This window comes from Streptopelia decaocto, assembly GCF_964273445.1.
Source record: "Streptopelia decaocto genome assembly, chromosome: 1".
In the NCBI taxonomy this organism is placed as follows: Eukaryota; Metazoa; Chordata; class Aves; order Columbiformes; family Columbidae; genus Streptopelia; species Streptopelia decaocto.
In genome coordinates this window covers 70,384,701-70,401,809 of record NC_138663.1, presented here as the reverse complement: position 1 = coordinate 70,401,809, position 17,109 = coordinate 70,384,701, and the positions used below count along the sequence as shown (strand labels likewise).

The 17,109-nt window shown below is 35.2% G+C and overlaps 1 protein-coding gene across 5 annotated transcripts in view; it reads left to right on the top strand.

The window, feature by feature from the left end:
- CCDC91 (coiled-coil domain containing 91) overlaps nt 1-17,109 on the top strand; it is a 138,476-nt gene that overhangs the window by 24,054 nt on the left and 97,313 nt on the right. For all 5 annotated transcript variants that reach the window (XR_014183169.1, XM_082043743.1, XM_082043740.1 and 2 more), the window contains exons 2-6: nt 5,132-5,174; nt 5,281-5,359; nt 7,984-8,141; nt 11,393-11,581; nt 13,500-13,604. Coding sequence is in view for 4 of the 5 variants with exons in the window: in XM_082043743.1 (XP_081899869.1) it covers nt 5,145-5,174; nt 5,281-5,359; nt 7,984-8,141; nt 11,393-11,581; nt 13,500-13,604 (561 nt within the window). In the remaining variant the exon portion in view is untranslated. The remainder of the gene's footprint in view (nt 1-5,131; nt 5,175-5,280; nt 5,360-7,983; nt 8,142-11,392; nt 11,582-13,499; nt 13,605-17,109) is intronic.

Genomic DNA, 17,109 nt, shown 5'->3' with positions numbered 1-17,109 from the left:
ATGTGCTCCGTAAGTTGTTCCTTTAAAATGTACAAAATTCTGCAAGTAAGTTAGCTGCTTGCTCAAAATCGCAGGCCAGGTAATATAGTTTACAGTTGAATGTACCTGGCAAAATTAGTTGTCTTTATTACTGAGGCAAGTCTATATTTTATTTATCAAGCAATAGATCAGGACTTGATTATTTTGAATTCTTACTAACCAGAGTCAGATGTTTAAGTGAATGAAGAATCCTTCTAAATCCACCGTTTGGTTTCTCTACCACTTTTGCCTTTTGGATACGAAGAATACTGGAATTTCTTGTAGGAGTACAACATTCCTCCTCCTTAGAGTTGGAATGGGGAAGAGGGGCTTTTTTCCCAGCTTACGTTTTTCTTATTCCTTGTGAATGGGTCCTGGTCTTCCTGTATATAAAAACATTATTTTGGTATGTCTGTTAGGTAGGTGCATTTCACAAAGTTCTCGTGACTGTAAGCTGATGGTCATGCTTTGGTGACTGCATTTTATGTAGGAAAGCACCTTAAATACTCACAGCTATCTGTTTGCTGAATACATTCATCGTGCATTATTATTGATCATGGAGAAGAAAGTCTTGAGCAACCTGATCTGAATACAGTGTTGGCCCTGCTTTGAGCAGGAGCTTGAATTGAATGACCTGCTGGTCTGAATTCTGGCCTAAATTGTTGTATGGTTTGATGAATACAAACTTATTTATATAAAATCTACTGAAAATGCAATGGCTTACATATTTGTGAAAAAGTTTCCTTCTTTTCACAGGAGTATGACTGGAGAGTTTCTCAAGCCTTTTAGGATATAACTGTCTTGAGAACTGTAATGTTTTGGAAATGTCCTGGGCTGGATGACCTCCTGTGTCTTTTCCAACTGTAATTTCTATGAATCTGTAATTTTGAGGTTGACTTCTTGTTGCCCAATTTTACAGTTACTTAATTCCAGTATCAGGCATATTTTAAGAGACCACATTTAGTCATGGTAAGACTCTGTGGGTTGTTTCAGTTTTTTGCTGTTTTTTAAATCCTTCTGCAGATTGTCTGCACTTAATGTATTTTTTCCTATTCCGGTGCCACAAATAATGTTCCTAGTCTGTAAGGAAATAAAAGTCTGATGACCCATTTTGGAATAGATGATTGATTGAAAAATGCTTGTCCCGAAATTGTTGCAGTTCTGTGTGAGGTGTTAGTCTAGTTCTGCTGTTTATTTGTACCAGAAAAGCATTTCCATCCCCAGAATAAGGGGTGGAATTGAGAAATTGTGTATTTGGTCATATTTTCAGCATTGTTTTCAGTTAAGTTTATAACAAATTATTCAAACATTTTTTAGAGCTGAATGAACAAGTGCTTTTGAGGGCTATGAAAGACTCCTAGCTAAAAATAGGCTTGATTAATTAATTTTTCTTCTAAACAGTTCTTAAAACATTGGTGTGGCCCAGTTCCCTTCTTGCAGAAAGCACTCTTTTATGCAAGAATAAACATCTTTTTGGAAAGACGTCCTCTAGTAAGAGCCCTTGCACTAATAGTCTTTGGAAAGAACACTTCAACCTTTGAGTTTTTGAAGTGCCCTGTGTCAGCATCTCTCAGAACTTAATCCATGCTTTCTATCCTAATTTGCTTCCTGCTTGTGATATGTACTAAGTTTGCCAGTTTCATTCTGAATTTTGTCTTCTTTTTCCTACAGCAAACAAAGCTTGTAAACAAATCAGGATTTCTTTTTGATGGACTAAAAACTTAGTTTTGCCTTTGAAAACAGAGGTGCATGTACATGGACAAATATGTATTATACATAGACAAATAACAAATAGTCCTTGCTAGCTGCTTGACAGTCACTTAGCTCAGAATTCCTGTGGGATCTCCGAAGAACTGGAAATTGGAGGATTAGCAGTTAGGTGTGAAAAGACCATTGATACTACTAAGACTTGCTTGGAGTCTGTTTCTCTTTTATTCCATTTAAATGATGTGCGGAATAATTTATAGATTAATCATGCTATTCATAAAATGTCTGTGTTAAAATTTGTGGAGTAAGGTAATCTTAGGTCAAAATAGTCTTGTGATCATTACCAGACTTACAAAAAGTGTATATGAAATGTAATAACAAAGATGATGGATTCAATAACAGGTTGTTCTCCTTTTTTTTTATGCCCCACATCCTTTTTCTCTATCAAAAATTACTTCTGCTTTATGTATACATAAGTTCCTATAAATTTTCTTGTAGCAGTTTATGTTGCCTTCCTGGAAATCCTTGCTGGTATTTAACAAACATTTTGCCTTCAGAGGCTTCTGTCCTTTACTGCCCTGTGTCAGTGCTGCATTTGATGATAAATGAAAGTAGTTAATCACTTCTTAGAACATTACTTTTTATTTGACAGATAATTTTGTTTGCCTTAGCAATTTTTTTAAAAGACTCTCCGTTTTAGTGTGCCTTTCCAAAACTGCTTTAATTCTGTTGTACTCCTCCAAACCTGTTTGAGTTTGTAGTTTTAAAACACAGTACTGAGTATGGAATGTACTTTCTCCAGTTAAGATGATGGGAATAATGTCTCCTGCTCTTTGGGAAAAAAAATCTGCTGTGGTCCTTTGAAGTAACTTTGGGTAGAACCTGTAGAACCTGTTAATGTGATACATAGTGAATAGATAAAATACCTATTTACCTTTCTAAAGCCCCTCTTTCTCCAACTGACTTCTCTGATTGCTCCTTGATTACTGCATTTTGCAGTACCTATACAAAATTACCAGTCTGTTTTGTGTAGCATTTAGTAGCAGGTAGCATGAATACATTGGCTTTCTCAGTTGTTTGCACATTTCTGTCTGCTTCAGCAGTGATGTTCTATCTGTACAACTTCCATTGCTATCATTTGTGTGTGCATGCATTATTTTTATGAGTTATACAGGGTGCTTCAAAAATAAATCGCATTGCGACTTTCTCCTGTGAAGATATGTCAAAGACTGTTTTTGTGCCACCATTAGCGACTAATCTGGGTGACCTCAAAAACAGAATCACAGCAGCAGTGGCCTCAGAAGACACTTTCAGAGGAGTTTGGGACAAATTCAATGAGTTAAATGAATTTAACTAATGTCTCGGTGTTGTCAGTACAGCAGGTGGAGGGAACATAGAGCACTTATAAAACGGTCACTAAAACTTGTTAACTCATTAAACCATTTTTGTGTAATTGTAACATTGCCCTTGTGAAATATACTGCTTTGAAATTGGGTCCATCTTTTTGAAACACCGTGTATATTAAAGCTTTGAATGTTAATGGAATGCATGAATATTTGACCTGTTAAGTTTAACATTGATGGGGAAAATGCCCAACTGCCTTCTTTCTCTCTAAGAACGAAAACAACACAAAAGCCAACTAATACAAAACCAGCAGAACACCTTGCAGACCCTAAAAAAGATATTTAGTTCTTATATCACATGTGAATATTGGACAATACTGTTCTTTAACTAAATCTGCCTGCTTACACTGTGATAGTGGTGATTTAAATAAAGTTCATCAATAAGGAATTGGAAATCAATTTGTTAAATTTTGTCAGATACGTGTTTGAATTGAAGTCTTTCTTGGTAGTGATTTTCAGCAGTAGATATGAACTGAAAATGTCCCCTTCTGGCAATCTAATACTTTAATTTGGAGATTTCCTCCAAACACTTTGAATTCTTCTGTTTCTGAACATGTGCTTTCATAGTAATAGAAGATTCCCCAGCTTGTAGTCTTATTTTAACTGAAGTCAGTTAACTTTACAAACATTTTGACATTCTATAAAGACCCTAACTTTTTTTGGATCATCTTTTAGTATCAGAATGATTTTTTTTTTGAAGATGTGTAATACCCTTCTTTGAACAGGCATGTGTATCTTGAGTTACTTTAATTAGCTGAATAACTTATCCTGCATTTTTGTAAAAGGAACTGCAATTTAACTATAAATATATCAAAATGCCACAGAATTCAGGGCTACAACTCAAAAATGCTGATCAGTTTGTAAAATCTAAATCAGCCTCTCCATGAAACCTAGAGAAGGACCTCTGTGGTAGCAGAAAAATTTCCAGAAATTCACCACAGTCTTTTTCTAAGTTGTAGTTTGTGCTGATGTTGCCAGACAGCTAAGAAGAGATGGGAAAAGCAGGAAGTCTTTTTGGATTTAATCACAGTGCTGATTTGGAAAAGCAACTTAACAATGGAAAATATTTTTATATTTTAAATCATAAACACAAAACTATGAAGTACATGGTAGATCATGGTTGCATTAAATTGGATCTGTCTTCATTACTAAAGAAGAAAATACTTCATCTTGGAATTTGATTTTCAGAAATCCCACTTCCTGGATCCTTTTTATTTAATATGTAGCCAGACTAAGTTACTTGCTGTTTTCGGTACCATTTGTTGACGTACGGGGCTTGAGGTAATTAACTGCTATACTTGAGAGCAGTAGGTATGGTACCATCTTTCTGTTTTCCTGTCTTAGAAAACTTTTTCTACAGTCTTGCTTTCAAAAGATGTTTGACAATACTGATGGGAAGTGCTTATCTTTTCCCCTGAAGGTGTTTGATTTCCATTGTAAAATACTGATTTTTTAAATTTATCTTGATCAGTAAATAAGTACTTCTTAAGAGAGATCTTGCAGTTCTAGCCCTTGCATCCTCTATGTGAAAAAGTTCCTATTTAGGTCCCTTGACCTTTTGTAGAACTTGTTAGTTAGGAAGACTTCAGTTAACCTGTGGAGAAGAGTACTTGTGTGAAAGACTGAATACTCATTTCTAAAGGAGAAAGTGATGAGGTTATGAAGGGCACATAGATGAGCTAGGTAGCAGTTGTATCCAAGTGAAGGTCTCTACCCATCTGTCAGGTAACTGAAGTACACAAACCTGAATCATTTTGTATTTTGACTCCTTCGAGATTGGCCAATGAAATACACCCATTTTCCTGTGGTGTAGAGCATTGTATTACTTCATATTGCTGGGATTTTTGGGTTTGACCATAGTGACTTGTTCTACCCAAGACTGTCCTTTAAAACTAATGCCATAACTTTAGTTTTACAAAGTTTGTATTGCTACATTATGAGTGAGGGGGATATGATAATTTACTATTTTTTGGTTTTAATTCAAGTTTTCTGCTGTATTCTAGTACCAGTTGAAAGATGGATGATGATGACTTTGGAGGATTTGAGGTATGTTATTTGGATGACTGAATTTTTAAATTTAATTATTAACAACTTTTAAATAGGATTTATAGTATTTTGTAAAATAAGTAACTTTATTTTTTTTTGTTTCTAGGCAGCAGAGAGTTATGAATGTGGAAATGGTGAAAAGCAAACTACATCCCCTGCTATTGCTTGGGCAGCATTTCCTACAGGTATTCATAAAATCACAATACAAATTCTTAATAATCTATTGATGTCCTTCTCTATTCACTCTAAATATTAGTAACCAGAAGGGTGTGTATACACAATGAAAGAGTAAGCAGCAGTGAGCTAGCATAAGTATGTTTCTGAGTAATTATTTTGGGGAGTTGTGCTTCTCAAAGTTAAACTTTCTTGAGGAATGAAAGATAAGTAGTTTATCCATTTCAAAGTGTGATTGGCATCTCATGGGAAGAAGAAATGGAGCTTCTTCACTCACAAGATATTCTTACTTTTGATTATGGAAGGTCTGTGACAACTTACGGGAAAACATACAAAAAGCAAACTTAAAAATAGGACTTGAACATGCTGCTTTCTCCATTAGATTTCTTTGACTATGATGGAGTCTTTTAATTGCTTTGTGGGGGGAATGATCTTTTTTACTTAAGCAGTTTTTAAAGCATCCAAGCAGAAGCTGAAACCATTATGGAGCTACTTCCATTAATTTATATAAATGCCTGCTGCCTGTCTGGATTTTAAGAAATTAATAAAAGCTCATTGATAGTGGATAAATGTACAGTATTAGTAGAACTAAAAGATTAAGGAGGTGTTACTGATGGACAATTGATTTTCTTGTGAGAATTTAGTCTAGATTTCACTGCTTTCACAAAAGAACCACCACTTTAACAGCATTAGTTAAAAAAAAAAAAGCCACAAAAAAAACCCAAGCAAGCCACATCTTATACTTTGGTCAGACCTTAAAGATTTCTGCCTTCTATTACATTATTGCGCAGAATAGATTATGCAAACTAATTATAATTTTAAAAATACGACAGGGATTTGTCCAACAATTAATAAACATTTTCTGATTTGAAGTACTGCACAGACAAGACTATTTGCACATACCAATAAACATTTCATCATACTGAAAAAGTGAAATCAACATTCAAAAAATCAGCATTCAAAAAGATAGGCAGAAGCCCAAGGCAAATTTCAAGGTCAAAATTTCTCACTGTAATCAACACTGGTGCCTTAGAAATAATTTCTGAATTCTTCTTGCACACTCAGAAGCACTGCAAGAGGTTTCAGTGTTTTGTTTTATAACTTTTTTCTATCTTATAAACATCAGATATGCAGGAAATTAATGAGATGAGTAACGTACTCCTCCTCCATAAAGTTCAGTGAATCTTGGGTGTGTATAATGATATTACCCTCCAAATTTATCAAATCATCTCAATAGCACCATAATACCTTTGAATTTTAACATTTTTGCTGGAAACCTTATTGACTGGCAGATTTCTAGGGTAAGACAAGAACAACTTATCTATAAATAACACCGGACAGACAATTCATTTATTTCTCTTACTAAAAATATTAACTTCAGAAAGTTTTATTAGTGTAAAATCTTTATGTGACTTTTTCATGCAAATGTTGCTGTAAATCAGCTTATTGCAAGAGGCAAGATTTTAATAGGATCAATCTCTATATGTTGATGTGCTACTGTCAACTGGTATGTATAGAGAAGCAGCCAAGTGTTTCCTCTTGATCGGAGGACATTCATGCTCATTGAAGTCAACAGATAAATTGCTATCAACTTTGTTTTCCTGTTGATCTTATCCTAGTTACACTTTTGGAATTAACACTTACTTATGCTTTGCTTATTTTTGAAGTCTGTATTCTCCAACAAGATGTGGAAATGCACCTCATTCTTGTGAATAAGTGATTTGCAAATACAGTGATTAAAAGTGTTGTTTTTGGAAGGGGAAAATTGCTAAGGAAACGAATAAAACTGCAACAGCTTTGCAGAATGCTATGCATGCCATCCGAGACTCTTACCTTTATTATGGGCATATTGAGTGTCAGCTGATACCTATTAATGTATCTCTCTACTCATTCTTTAAGTAATTTAACCTTTTCTGAGAGTGATCCATTTACATTCAGCTGAAAACAGTGTAAGTACAGGAAATACTTTGTCTATTTTGATTTAAATTAATTAGTTGTTGCTGTTTGTTTCACAGGAAAAATAAGATTTTTTTTTTTTTAACAGATTCTGTTCTTCTTTCACAAATAAAGTTGTTTTCCACTGACAATGATAATTTTATTGGATGTTTGTTACTTATGTATCTTAGAGTGTATTTGGCGTATTCTGTCATGCTAGTTTCCTGCATATTGGCAAAAGTAAATTGGCTGGTGTCTGTAAATACAGTAATTTTCAGTTTATTTTTCTCTAATGTGCTTATTCAGCATTATGCAGGCTGTAGATTCTGCTCTGATGTTACAGCTGACAGAAATTCCTGCCTTGTAGAATTCAGCTTTCTGTCTCTTACAGTTGTCCTTGAGCAACTGTGGGGCTGGGATTCAAGCAGATTGCTGAAATTTGAACACGCTAAAACAGCCTTAAGCTTTCTATCTGAATTTAACTTTTAACTGAAAATGTTCAGTGATACATTTTACACTGTATACAGGATAATTCTCTCTTCAGTGCATTTAGATTGTAAGAGGTACATAACTTTACATTAGTATGACTGTACTTGCTACTAGCGTGACCAGTTTTGCTAGGTATAGATTACAGAAACAGAATTAATTTTGGAATTCTTCACATTGTGTGTGTGTTTTCTGTTTTTATTTCTTGCATTAGTATGTGAAGTCCACGTATCTCCTGATGTTCTTCTGGAGCACTCTGTGTTGCCTTCCTCTGTGATTCCTTATGACTCATTCACTGTATCAAGTGATAATGTGGCAACAGCTATTCAAACAGCCAACAATGTTATAAACCCAGCGGTTCCTGAAGAGCAGGTAAAATCACAATTTTTGTTTCAGTATGGGACCTTGGTGTATTAAACATCTTATTGTTGTGTCTTTTCTGTGCAAATTTAGATTGACTTGCCTTTAAACAGCAAAAAGTACTTGGATTTTTGTGATACAGACTTTGGAGTGAAATAATTTTTAAAGGATGTTTATATCCTGTTACTGGGAGACACCATACTATTTTGGTATGGAATGCAAGAGAGATAACTGTGTTAAAGATTTCATAAAAGTTAAAGGCATTATGGTAGTGATAGGCATGAAACTAGGAAACAATAGCAGGAAGGTTCTCTAAAAAAAATTATTGCTTCTAATACTGTAAAGATTATTGCTGTACAAATATGTCATACTTCTGTGTTTTCTCAAGTGGTTAAGTGGTTTTCCGATTAAAGAATTAATGTTTAATCTTTACATAACTATAGTTAATTAATTTTAGTTTTATTTTGCTATATTTGACTACTTTCTCCATCATTACTTTTAAATTTTTTTTTTTTTTTGGTGATCTGACACAGTCCTAGTTGTGTGATCTTGATCTCTCCTTGTGGTTGCAATACTGCTGACAACTGATCTTTTCTGTTTGGGGGGTGAAAGTGTTTAGTTTTTAACCACATGATTAGGTGAGCAAAGGAAGGAAATGCATTTCTGCCTGAAGATTAGCAGAAGAATGCTAAATTGCTGTGGACAAGAATGAAATAGACTTACTCTTCCAAGTTGATTTTTATTGCCATTGATTGCAGTGACACCTCATTGAACCAGTTTACTGGTTATAAAGTTCCACGTTTCAGGACTTGAATTAGAAAATGCTCGTCATTCTCGAAACCAATCAATATTTAGGGCTATTTTTGACCTACCCATTTTCAGCACTTGGTTTCTTATTCTTCAGGTAGTCTCATCAAGTCCTAGGGCTACTCATGGTGAAAACTGTATTTCACGATTGAGTCAGATTTCCATAATCTAACTATTTACAAGCATTTATGTAGAGCTATTTAAACAACTTGTACCAAATTTTTGTTTAGATTAAACTGAATCTTATTATTTTTCCTTTGAGCAGCATCTGTGTGTTCACACTTCCAGAAATACTGTGGCTAGTACAGCTCCAATAGTTCAGTCTTAGTAATGAATTAGTTACTGGTTTGGATTTGTTCCCAGCCTAATGTTCTGGGAAAGCCTAAAAAAAGTGAAGAAGAGATGTGCCGAGATGCAAGTGATACCAAAGAAATTTTCTTAGAAATCCAGAAGTTGTAGGATTTTTCTTCAGAGGGGGGAGTGTTTATTTTCTTTTTTGACTGATGCCAGCTAGGGTCATTTTCTGTGTTAAAAGCTCTTCATCTGCCTCTCTGACAGTGTTTTGGTAAGTAAATTTGTATTACTGGCAGGATGATCAAAATCAGCTTTTCTTCAGCCGCCACAGATCCTACGCTTTTTGATTTTGGCTAACAATGAAATATGAATAACCTGTGTCCTTTCTTGTTTGAGCTGGGCCAGCCACTTTAGCTTGTGTGTTCTCTGGAAAGAGGACTTTGGATATTCAAGAATACTAATGCTTAGGTATATTTTTTGAAACTGAAAAACCTTTTGATTAGGTCATCTTACTAAAAATAAGAAATACACTTTTTTACTTCTGAATAATTATGTGTGCAATTTCTAGTTATAGGCCTTGTTTCAGTTTTTATCATCTTGTTCTGGTCAGCTGCTGACAGACCCATGGTTCCATAAACTCTCTTCTTAATGCAGGAAATCATACAAACTAAATAATACAACATTAGCAAGTGTTACTAAAGGGAGAAAGGGAGCTGAGAGGAGGTCCTTTAACATTATTTTGAAATGGACATCAGCCCTTGCACTTTTGGATAAAACTAAAGGAAAATGGTGGGCATAAAACTATAATAAAATATTCTTACACCTGTTGGAAGAGGATGGCAGCAGACCTGTATTCTATGATTTTATCTTTAGAGGCTCTTGAGCTTTCATGTTAAAAAAAGCTTGAACATTTCAGGTTTGAAGATCACATTTTTCAGAGTTCCAATCTAATCTTGCGTAGTACTCAGAAGCAGAATTAGCACATCTAGCTCCTCTTTACTTCTTGCAGAAGGGGAATTCAGAGCACAAACTGCAGTTTTCTTTCTGGCTGTTTTGTCAACTTGATCTTATGTATCCATGTACAGTCAAGATCTCAGTTATTTTTGTTTGTTTCCTTCTTTGACTCCTTTGAGAGATACTTAATTAAAGAAAAGTCTATCTGTTATTTGAGGGTCAGTTTGAAATAAAAGGTGTTAAGGTAATGGGTTAAATCAGATCAGTCAAACCTCTCTTGAAATAAATGCATTGAGATCTTCCTTTCACTAACCTTTCCCAAATATCAAGTGCTATTGACTTTCAAATTGTAGTTGAAAAGGTGGCAGCTGGAGTTAATTTACCAGCCTTTTCCTTAGAAGTTCCTTTCCTGTGATAGAAAAAAGTTTTTGCCTTTTTTTTAAAAGAAGGAGAAAAAAAAAGCTTTGGCTTTTGTTAATTATACCACAAATTATTTAAAGCCTCACCTAATTTATTTTTGTGTTTTTCTGAAAATGTAGGTTTATTATTAGTGTTTGATCTGGTTTGGGTTGTATATTCTAGAAACCTCTGCTTCAGTTTTGTATTCCTACAGTTCACTGAAATAGCATTAACAAAATGTTGTAGACATGCCCCAATTACTCTTATTCTGTTGGTCTAGCCTCAAGATGACTTTCCATTTATTTTAGCACAAAAAATTAGTACTCCCTTTCCATGGCTACTAATTGCTGTCCGCATTAGATGAAAACATAGAGTGACTAATTCACAGAGAGTTTATTTTGCTGTAAGCCTTATGCTTTTAGAGAGATGATTCAGCTTCACTTCTGTCTCTTTCCATCTCTTTTTGATTTTTTTTGACCTCATTGGAAACCGAGGCAACCGTGCCATCCTCCTTGAGGCCTTCTCCTAGAGTATTCTTGAAAAGCACTTGAGGAGATCGGAAGTGTTGAAGTGGATCCATCTAGAATTACCAGTTACTGTTCCATTGTCGGAGTTTTCTTTTTGGCTAGCACATCCTACATTTGAGAGTGCGCGTGGCCAATTTCAGAGACATGTGGTTTCAAAAGAGTAACCTTAGTATTTACAGTTCTTAAGTTCTGTAATATCATCTGGGAATGAAATTTGACTTGACTGGAATGTTAAATTCCCTTTACCATTTCCTTTACCATTTTGTTTCTTGTATTAACCAGATTCAAGCAGATATTCCAGCTGTTTCTTTGAATGTAATTGAAGACAAGACACTAGTTACCTCAGCCAGTGATTTGGTTGACGCTGAGACAAAGAGAACAAATGAACAGAAGAGCTACCTTCAACAAGCTGTTGCAAACCTAGAAAGCAAGCTTTGCACTGCTGAAGAAGACAAATTAAAAATGAAAAAGGTATGAATATTTTTTGAAATTCAAATGGCATTTATTTAAATATAGTTGGAACTGGCAGGGATTTGCAATGCATGTTTTGTAGAAATTAGAAAAATTCCAGAGAAATTGGTGAAATTCAGCCAACATACTTATTTTTTTCATGTCTGGTGTCTGTTTTATATTGAATTTTTCCAAAGTTTCAGGAAAAATCCCATTTTATTTTTCCTGGAGGGGGAAAAAAAAAAAGAAAGACAAGATTTCTGAGCATGGACACATGTAGTTAGAAGGTGTAGTGATTCTCCCATGTTTTGAGAGTGTGTGGTCACCAAAGTTGAAAATGTCCTTGGCTGTCTATATGAACATAACACATAACACTTTATTTATTTTTTTTTTTCCTCCTCCTCTGGGAACTCTGGTAACTAAATCTTTCATATTCCTTCTAATGTGAATATGATAGAGTACTGAACAGGACTATGCCTGTAGTTATGCATCTGAGTTAGTGAGAGGTCACTGAGGCACAGGAGAGTAAATTTAATTTCTGCTATTCTTAATACTGTTCCTTGATAGCTATCAAGGTGTGCTAGAGAGGGAGGAAATGGCTTGTTGGAAATTAAAATGAGGTTGAGTAACTGGAGCCAAAGGTGAGGAGGTCTGCAATGGATTGATTATTCTAGGAGTTAAGTGTGTAGAGAGTAGGGCTAGAAGAGGGAAGCTTGAATACAGACTGTAAGAGGAGAAACTAGGCTGTGAATTGAAGTGGTGTTGCACAATCAGTTTTTGTCTCTACAGTTGAAGCAAAGACTTTGAATCTCAAGAACTGTTTTTACTATTTTGTCCAAAAGCAGCATTGAACTAAGCAGACCTGCTCTTTCTGTCCTCCTTATGACCCTCTCAGTTGCGCCTTTGTTCAAATAGCTGTGCAGTGATCTGGCAGGTCATTTGTTTCTATACTGGCTTCCTGCGTGGCTGCAGAAATAGTTGTTCTTGAACAACTGAAAGGATGCCAACAGCTTATGTATAGTAGGAGTGAGTTTGGTAGGAGGAACAGCTGCATTGAGGAAAAAATAAAAATCTTTAGCTCTTTGTACAGCAAATAATTTTGAAGTTTATTGTCAGTAGTGTCATTCTCCTTCCTGTCTATTGCTTCATGTTGGGCAGGTTTCTACAGTGGGTCTCTGCAAAATCATAGAATATTTTAAAATATATTCCTTTTGGAGATGCAGGTAGAGATTACTGGGGCTGTATGCAATGGGATTTCTGCCTTTTTAGTGAAACCATTTGCTAAAAGAACATTTAATATGATTCTTTTCGAATGCAGAAACACACAACAAGCTGTTAAAAATATGGAAATAATTAGAATAGAATAGTTCCAGTTGGAAAGGATCTACAACAATGAAAAGTTAAAGCAAATTATCCAAATGCCTCTTAAACACTGACAGGTTTGGGGCATCACCCACCTCTCTAGGAAGCCTGTTCCACTGTTTGGCCAACCTTTTGCTAAAGAAATATTTCCTAATGTCCAGTCTAAACCTCTCTTGATGCAGCTTTGAACCATTCCCAAGTGTGCTATCACTGGATAACAAGGAGACGAGCTCAGCACCTCCGTCTCCACGTCCCCTTCTCAGGAAGCTGTAGAGAGCCATGAGGCCGCCCCTCAGCCTCCTTTTTTCCAAACTAGACAGACCCAGAGTACTTGGCCACACCTCATAGGACATGCCTGTCAGGGCATGCCTTTCATTTTAAATACTTTATACTTCTTGAAAATATTGTCTCAATTTAAAGACTGCAATCAGAGTTTTCTTATACAACCTTTTATCTCTGTGTATATTATGATAGCAAATGTAGCTTTCAGAAATAGTTGGAATGACTACCTGAATCTGTATTTTCACAGGTTGTATATGTTTGCAAATTCACATATTTTATTTTGTAAACTTTATAGGAATTGGAACATTTACTGGAAAAACATAGTATTCTGGAAATTGATTTATTGAAGGAAAAAAAGGAAGAAGTAATTTCACATCAAGATCATTACAAGATGCTCCAGGTAATTTCTTTCTTGTAGGATCTTAATTTTTTTCAGGAGAGTTTTCTATAGAGTATATTTCTGTCCAACAAATATTCTGTTAAGTATCAACAGGCCTACTTCAAAGCCTTTTGAATTTAAAAATTTTCTAAGGTCTTTAGATCAGAGCCTGACTTTTGATATTAGTGGGAATATAGGTTTAATAGCCCACTTGCATAAATACATTATTGTAACTTGGATCACTCATCCTTGTTATGATCTGTTTCATAGAACAGATGAAAAGAAAAGACAATGCACGGTAGATCTGTGTTTAACAGTATGACTTAGCATTTTCTACAGTAGCTTTGGCCAATTATTTGTAAAGTATTATCTGACTTGAATATGCAATAGTTTGTATTGTGTAGTGAAAACCTATGAAGTGTAATTATATATGCTAGACAATGGAATTAATATTGCATCCATTGCAAAAATCAACATTTTTCATTAAATACATATGTGAAGTGTCACACAGAAGACATTTTTCATTGAAGTTTTCAGTCTTCTTCCAGTGTTGTAACAGGACAAGCTATATATTATGGACTTAAAACATTTCAAAATTTTGGTAATTGTTGGTAATTCAGCTTCACTTAGGTTTTGGGTTTTTTTTTGCTACACTAGATGGTTTTTAAGTAGCTACTGCATTGTTCCCTGCTCGTATTTCATGGTTGCTGAAATAATTTGTATGGAATTTTTCTTCCTAGAACTTATGGTAATATAATAAACAAATATTTTTTATTTAGTTTGTTTGTGTAACATTCTACTCAATGAAAGAAATTTGTTTGTGTGTGTAACATTCTACTCAATGAAAGAAATATTTGCATAGCTATTTTATAAAAAATAAGTTTTTCTTAAAAACCTTCCAATTTATGGAGCATCATACTGGCTAAAGTTAATGATCATCGTAAACTCTTGACAACAGAATAAGTGTTTTTGTTTTTTTTTTTTAACACTTTCAGGATGCTCTTCAAGCAGAAATGTTACAGTAGTGAAAATGTTATGTTACTGTGGTTTGCAAATATCAGTCTGTCTGTATCATGCCTCTTTGAGTCAGGTACTACGGTTTTCAACAATGGCAATGAAAGCGTCACAATGTTTAACTTACTTTGTAGAAAAGCTCACATACTTCCTCTTGTTGTCTTCTGGATGTAGCCAGAATCAAATCAGAGAAGAAACTGAGTCATGCTTTTAAGAGCTGACAGTTAAAATGACTTTCATGAAACTTGAATATTGGATGCCTTCTGTTAGAACAGCTTTTAATGCCAATTCCTTTTGTCTTTCTCCTTTGGCTCCTGCTGCACTAGGGTCAACACCTGTGGCCACACACTGAGTCAATCTGGCAGCTATGCAGTACAGATGTCTGTCTCACTAGCATTTCTTTTTCCAGTAGAAACAGCTGGTTATTAGTGATGTTGACTCAAAAAGCTTAAAAGCTGACTGTAATTGTGACTCTGGTACAGCTTTGGGAACTCTCAGGATAAGACTTCCAACTGAACTGATTTTGGCATCCGAGGCTGTAGATGTGCTTTGCCTTCATTCCTCTTAAATGAAATTTCTAAGTTAATATTTGAGTATAATGTGTAAAACAAATGCCTCATGAGATGGTTCTAACTGCCTTTTACATGAACATGGATTATTTCGTACACATTTATATTTACTAACTGACTTTTTGGCACTTGTGACATAAGTAATTCTTGAAAGCTGGTTTGGAAGTAATAGAGACAGTCAGTCAAATAGTTAACAGGGTGATATTTAGATTAGACTTTTTTTTTGTGAAGTTATTGTGCTTAATTCTGAGAGAAGATTTCATTGATCTTTGTCAACTAAGCCAGTATTTTCTTCCATCTTTTCCTGTTGATTTCTGCCTCAGTCAAAGGTGACAGTTATGTTACCATGGTTTTGTTGTCACAAAATTGTTTCAATAAAATATGCTTTCAGGTTTTTTTGATGTGAAATATTTTGAAAGGTGAGGTAGGAACATAAAGCATATTGCACATGTTTTCTCTGAGTTGGGTGTAGCATGCTGATTAAGTGAATTGTCTTCTGGACCAGTCACAAACTTTCTTCATTGCAGGTGTGAAAAAAGCCATATATTTAATTTGAATTAACAAATTGAAGGGGAGTGATAATTACTGTTCCTAATCAGGGGGACAGAATTCCATGTCCTTGATAGAGTGTTAGCATTTAAGCAATGGATGACAATGGAGTGTTGCCACATTTATGCTTGTGTAAAAGAGAAAAGTAAAAAGTTCTGTGTTGCGTCTAAATATAATTTGCTTTAAAAGATCAAGATTGAACAGAGCCTGTAGTATTTTCACATTCTTATTGTTGTTTCCCTATGTTACTGCAACAGCCAGAGACAGTAAAGGAGCAGCAGTGGGTTCATAACAGAATAAACAAATTGGTATTGACTGGTATTACAGAGTTGTTTGGATATTTAATGCAATGTTCTCTTTGACATCTTGAATTCATACAGGCTGGTAAAATTAGAGTTATGATTCTCACATTCCCACTTTGGTATTTAAGAGGCAGAATAACATGTTGTAATTCAAACTTCTTTGCATACAAAATATAGCTGAATTTGAATTGCTGTGGCAAGTGTTTAGTTTTCTTGACTTGTGTGCAGTGTTGCAACCATCAAGTTGCATAAATGTAATGTTAGCCTTATAATTACTTGCTTATTTAGACAGGAAAGAAACAGGTATAAAAGCATGTCTCTTTGTGATTTTTGTTATATCAGTCTTATTTTTTCCCTTTTTTTTGATCATATATTCTAATATATTCATCTCAACTTTTAACACCTCAGCTCTTCTCTAAATGGGAGGTGCCGCCTCTTTTCAAGACATTTAGCGCTAGTTGACAATACATGTTTTTGACCATAATGTAGAATGAATTGTCATTTTAAACCTATAAATCTAAAATTTTGCTGGAGCCCTACTGCAATATGGTGCAGAAATGAATAAATGCTACATTTTAAAACTACCAAACCCCGATTTGTAATATAGTGAAAAACCATCAATAGCACACAGAATCACAGAATGTTAGGGATTGGAAGGGACTTCGAAAGATCATCCAGTCCAATCCCCCTGCCGGAGCAGGAACACCTAGATGAAGCTACACGGGAGTGTGTCCAGGCAGGTTTTGAATGTCTCCAGAGTAGGAGACTCCACAACCCCAATGGGCAGCCTATTCCAGTGTTCTGTTACCCTCACTGAGAAGTTTCTTCTCAAATTTAAGTGGAACCTCTTGTGTTCCAGTTTGAACCCATTACCCCTTGTCCTACTGTTGTTTTTCACCGAGAAGAGCCTGGCTCCATCCTCGTGACACTCACTCTTTATATATTTGTAAACATTCACGAGGTCACTTCTCAGTCTCCTCTTCTCCAAGCTAAAAAGACCCAGCTCCCTCAGCCTTTCCTCATACAGGAGATGCTCCACTCCATCATCTTTGTTGCCCTGCGCTGGACTCTCTCCAGCAGTTCCCTGTCCTT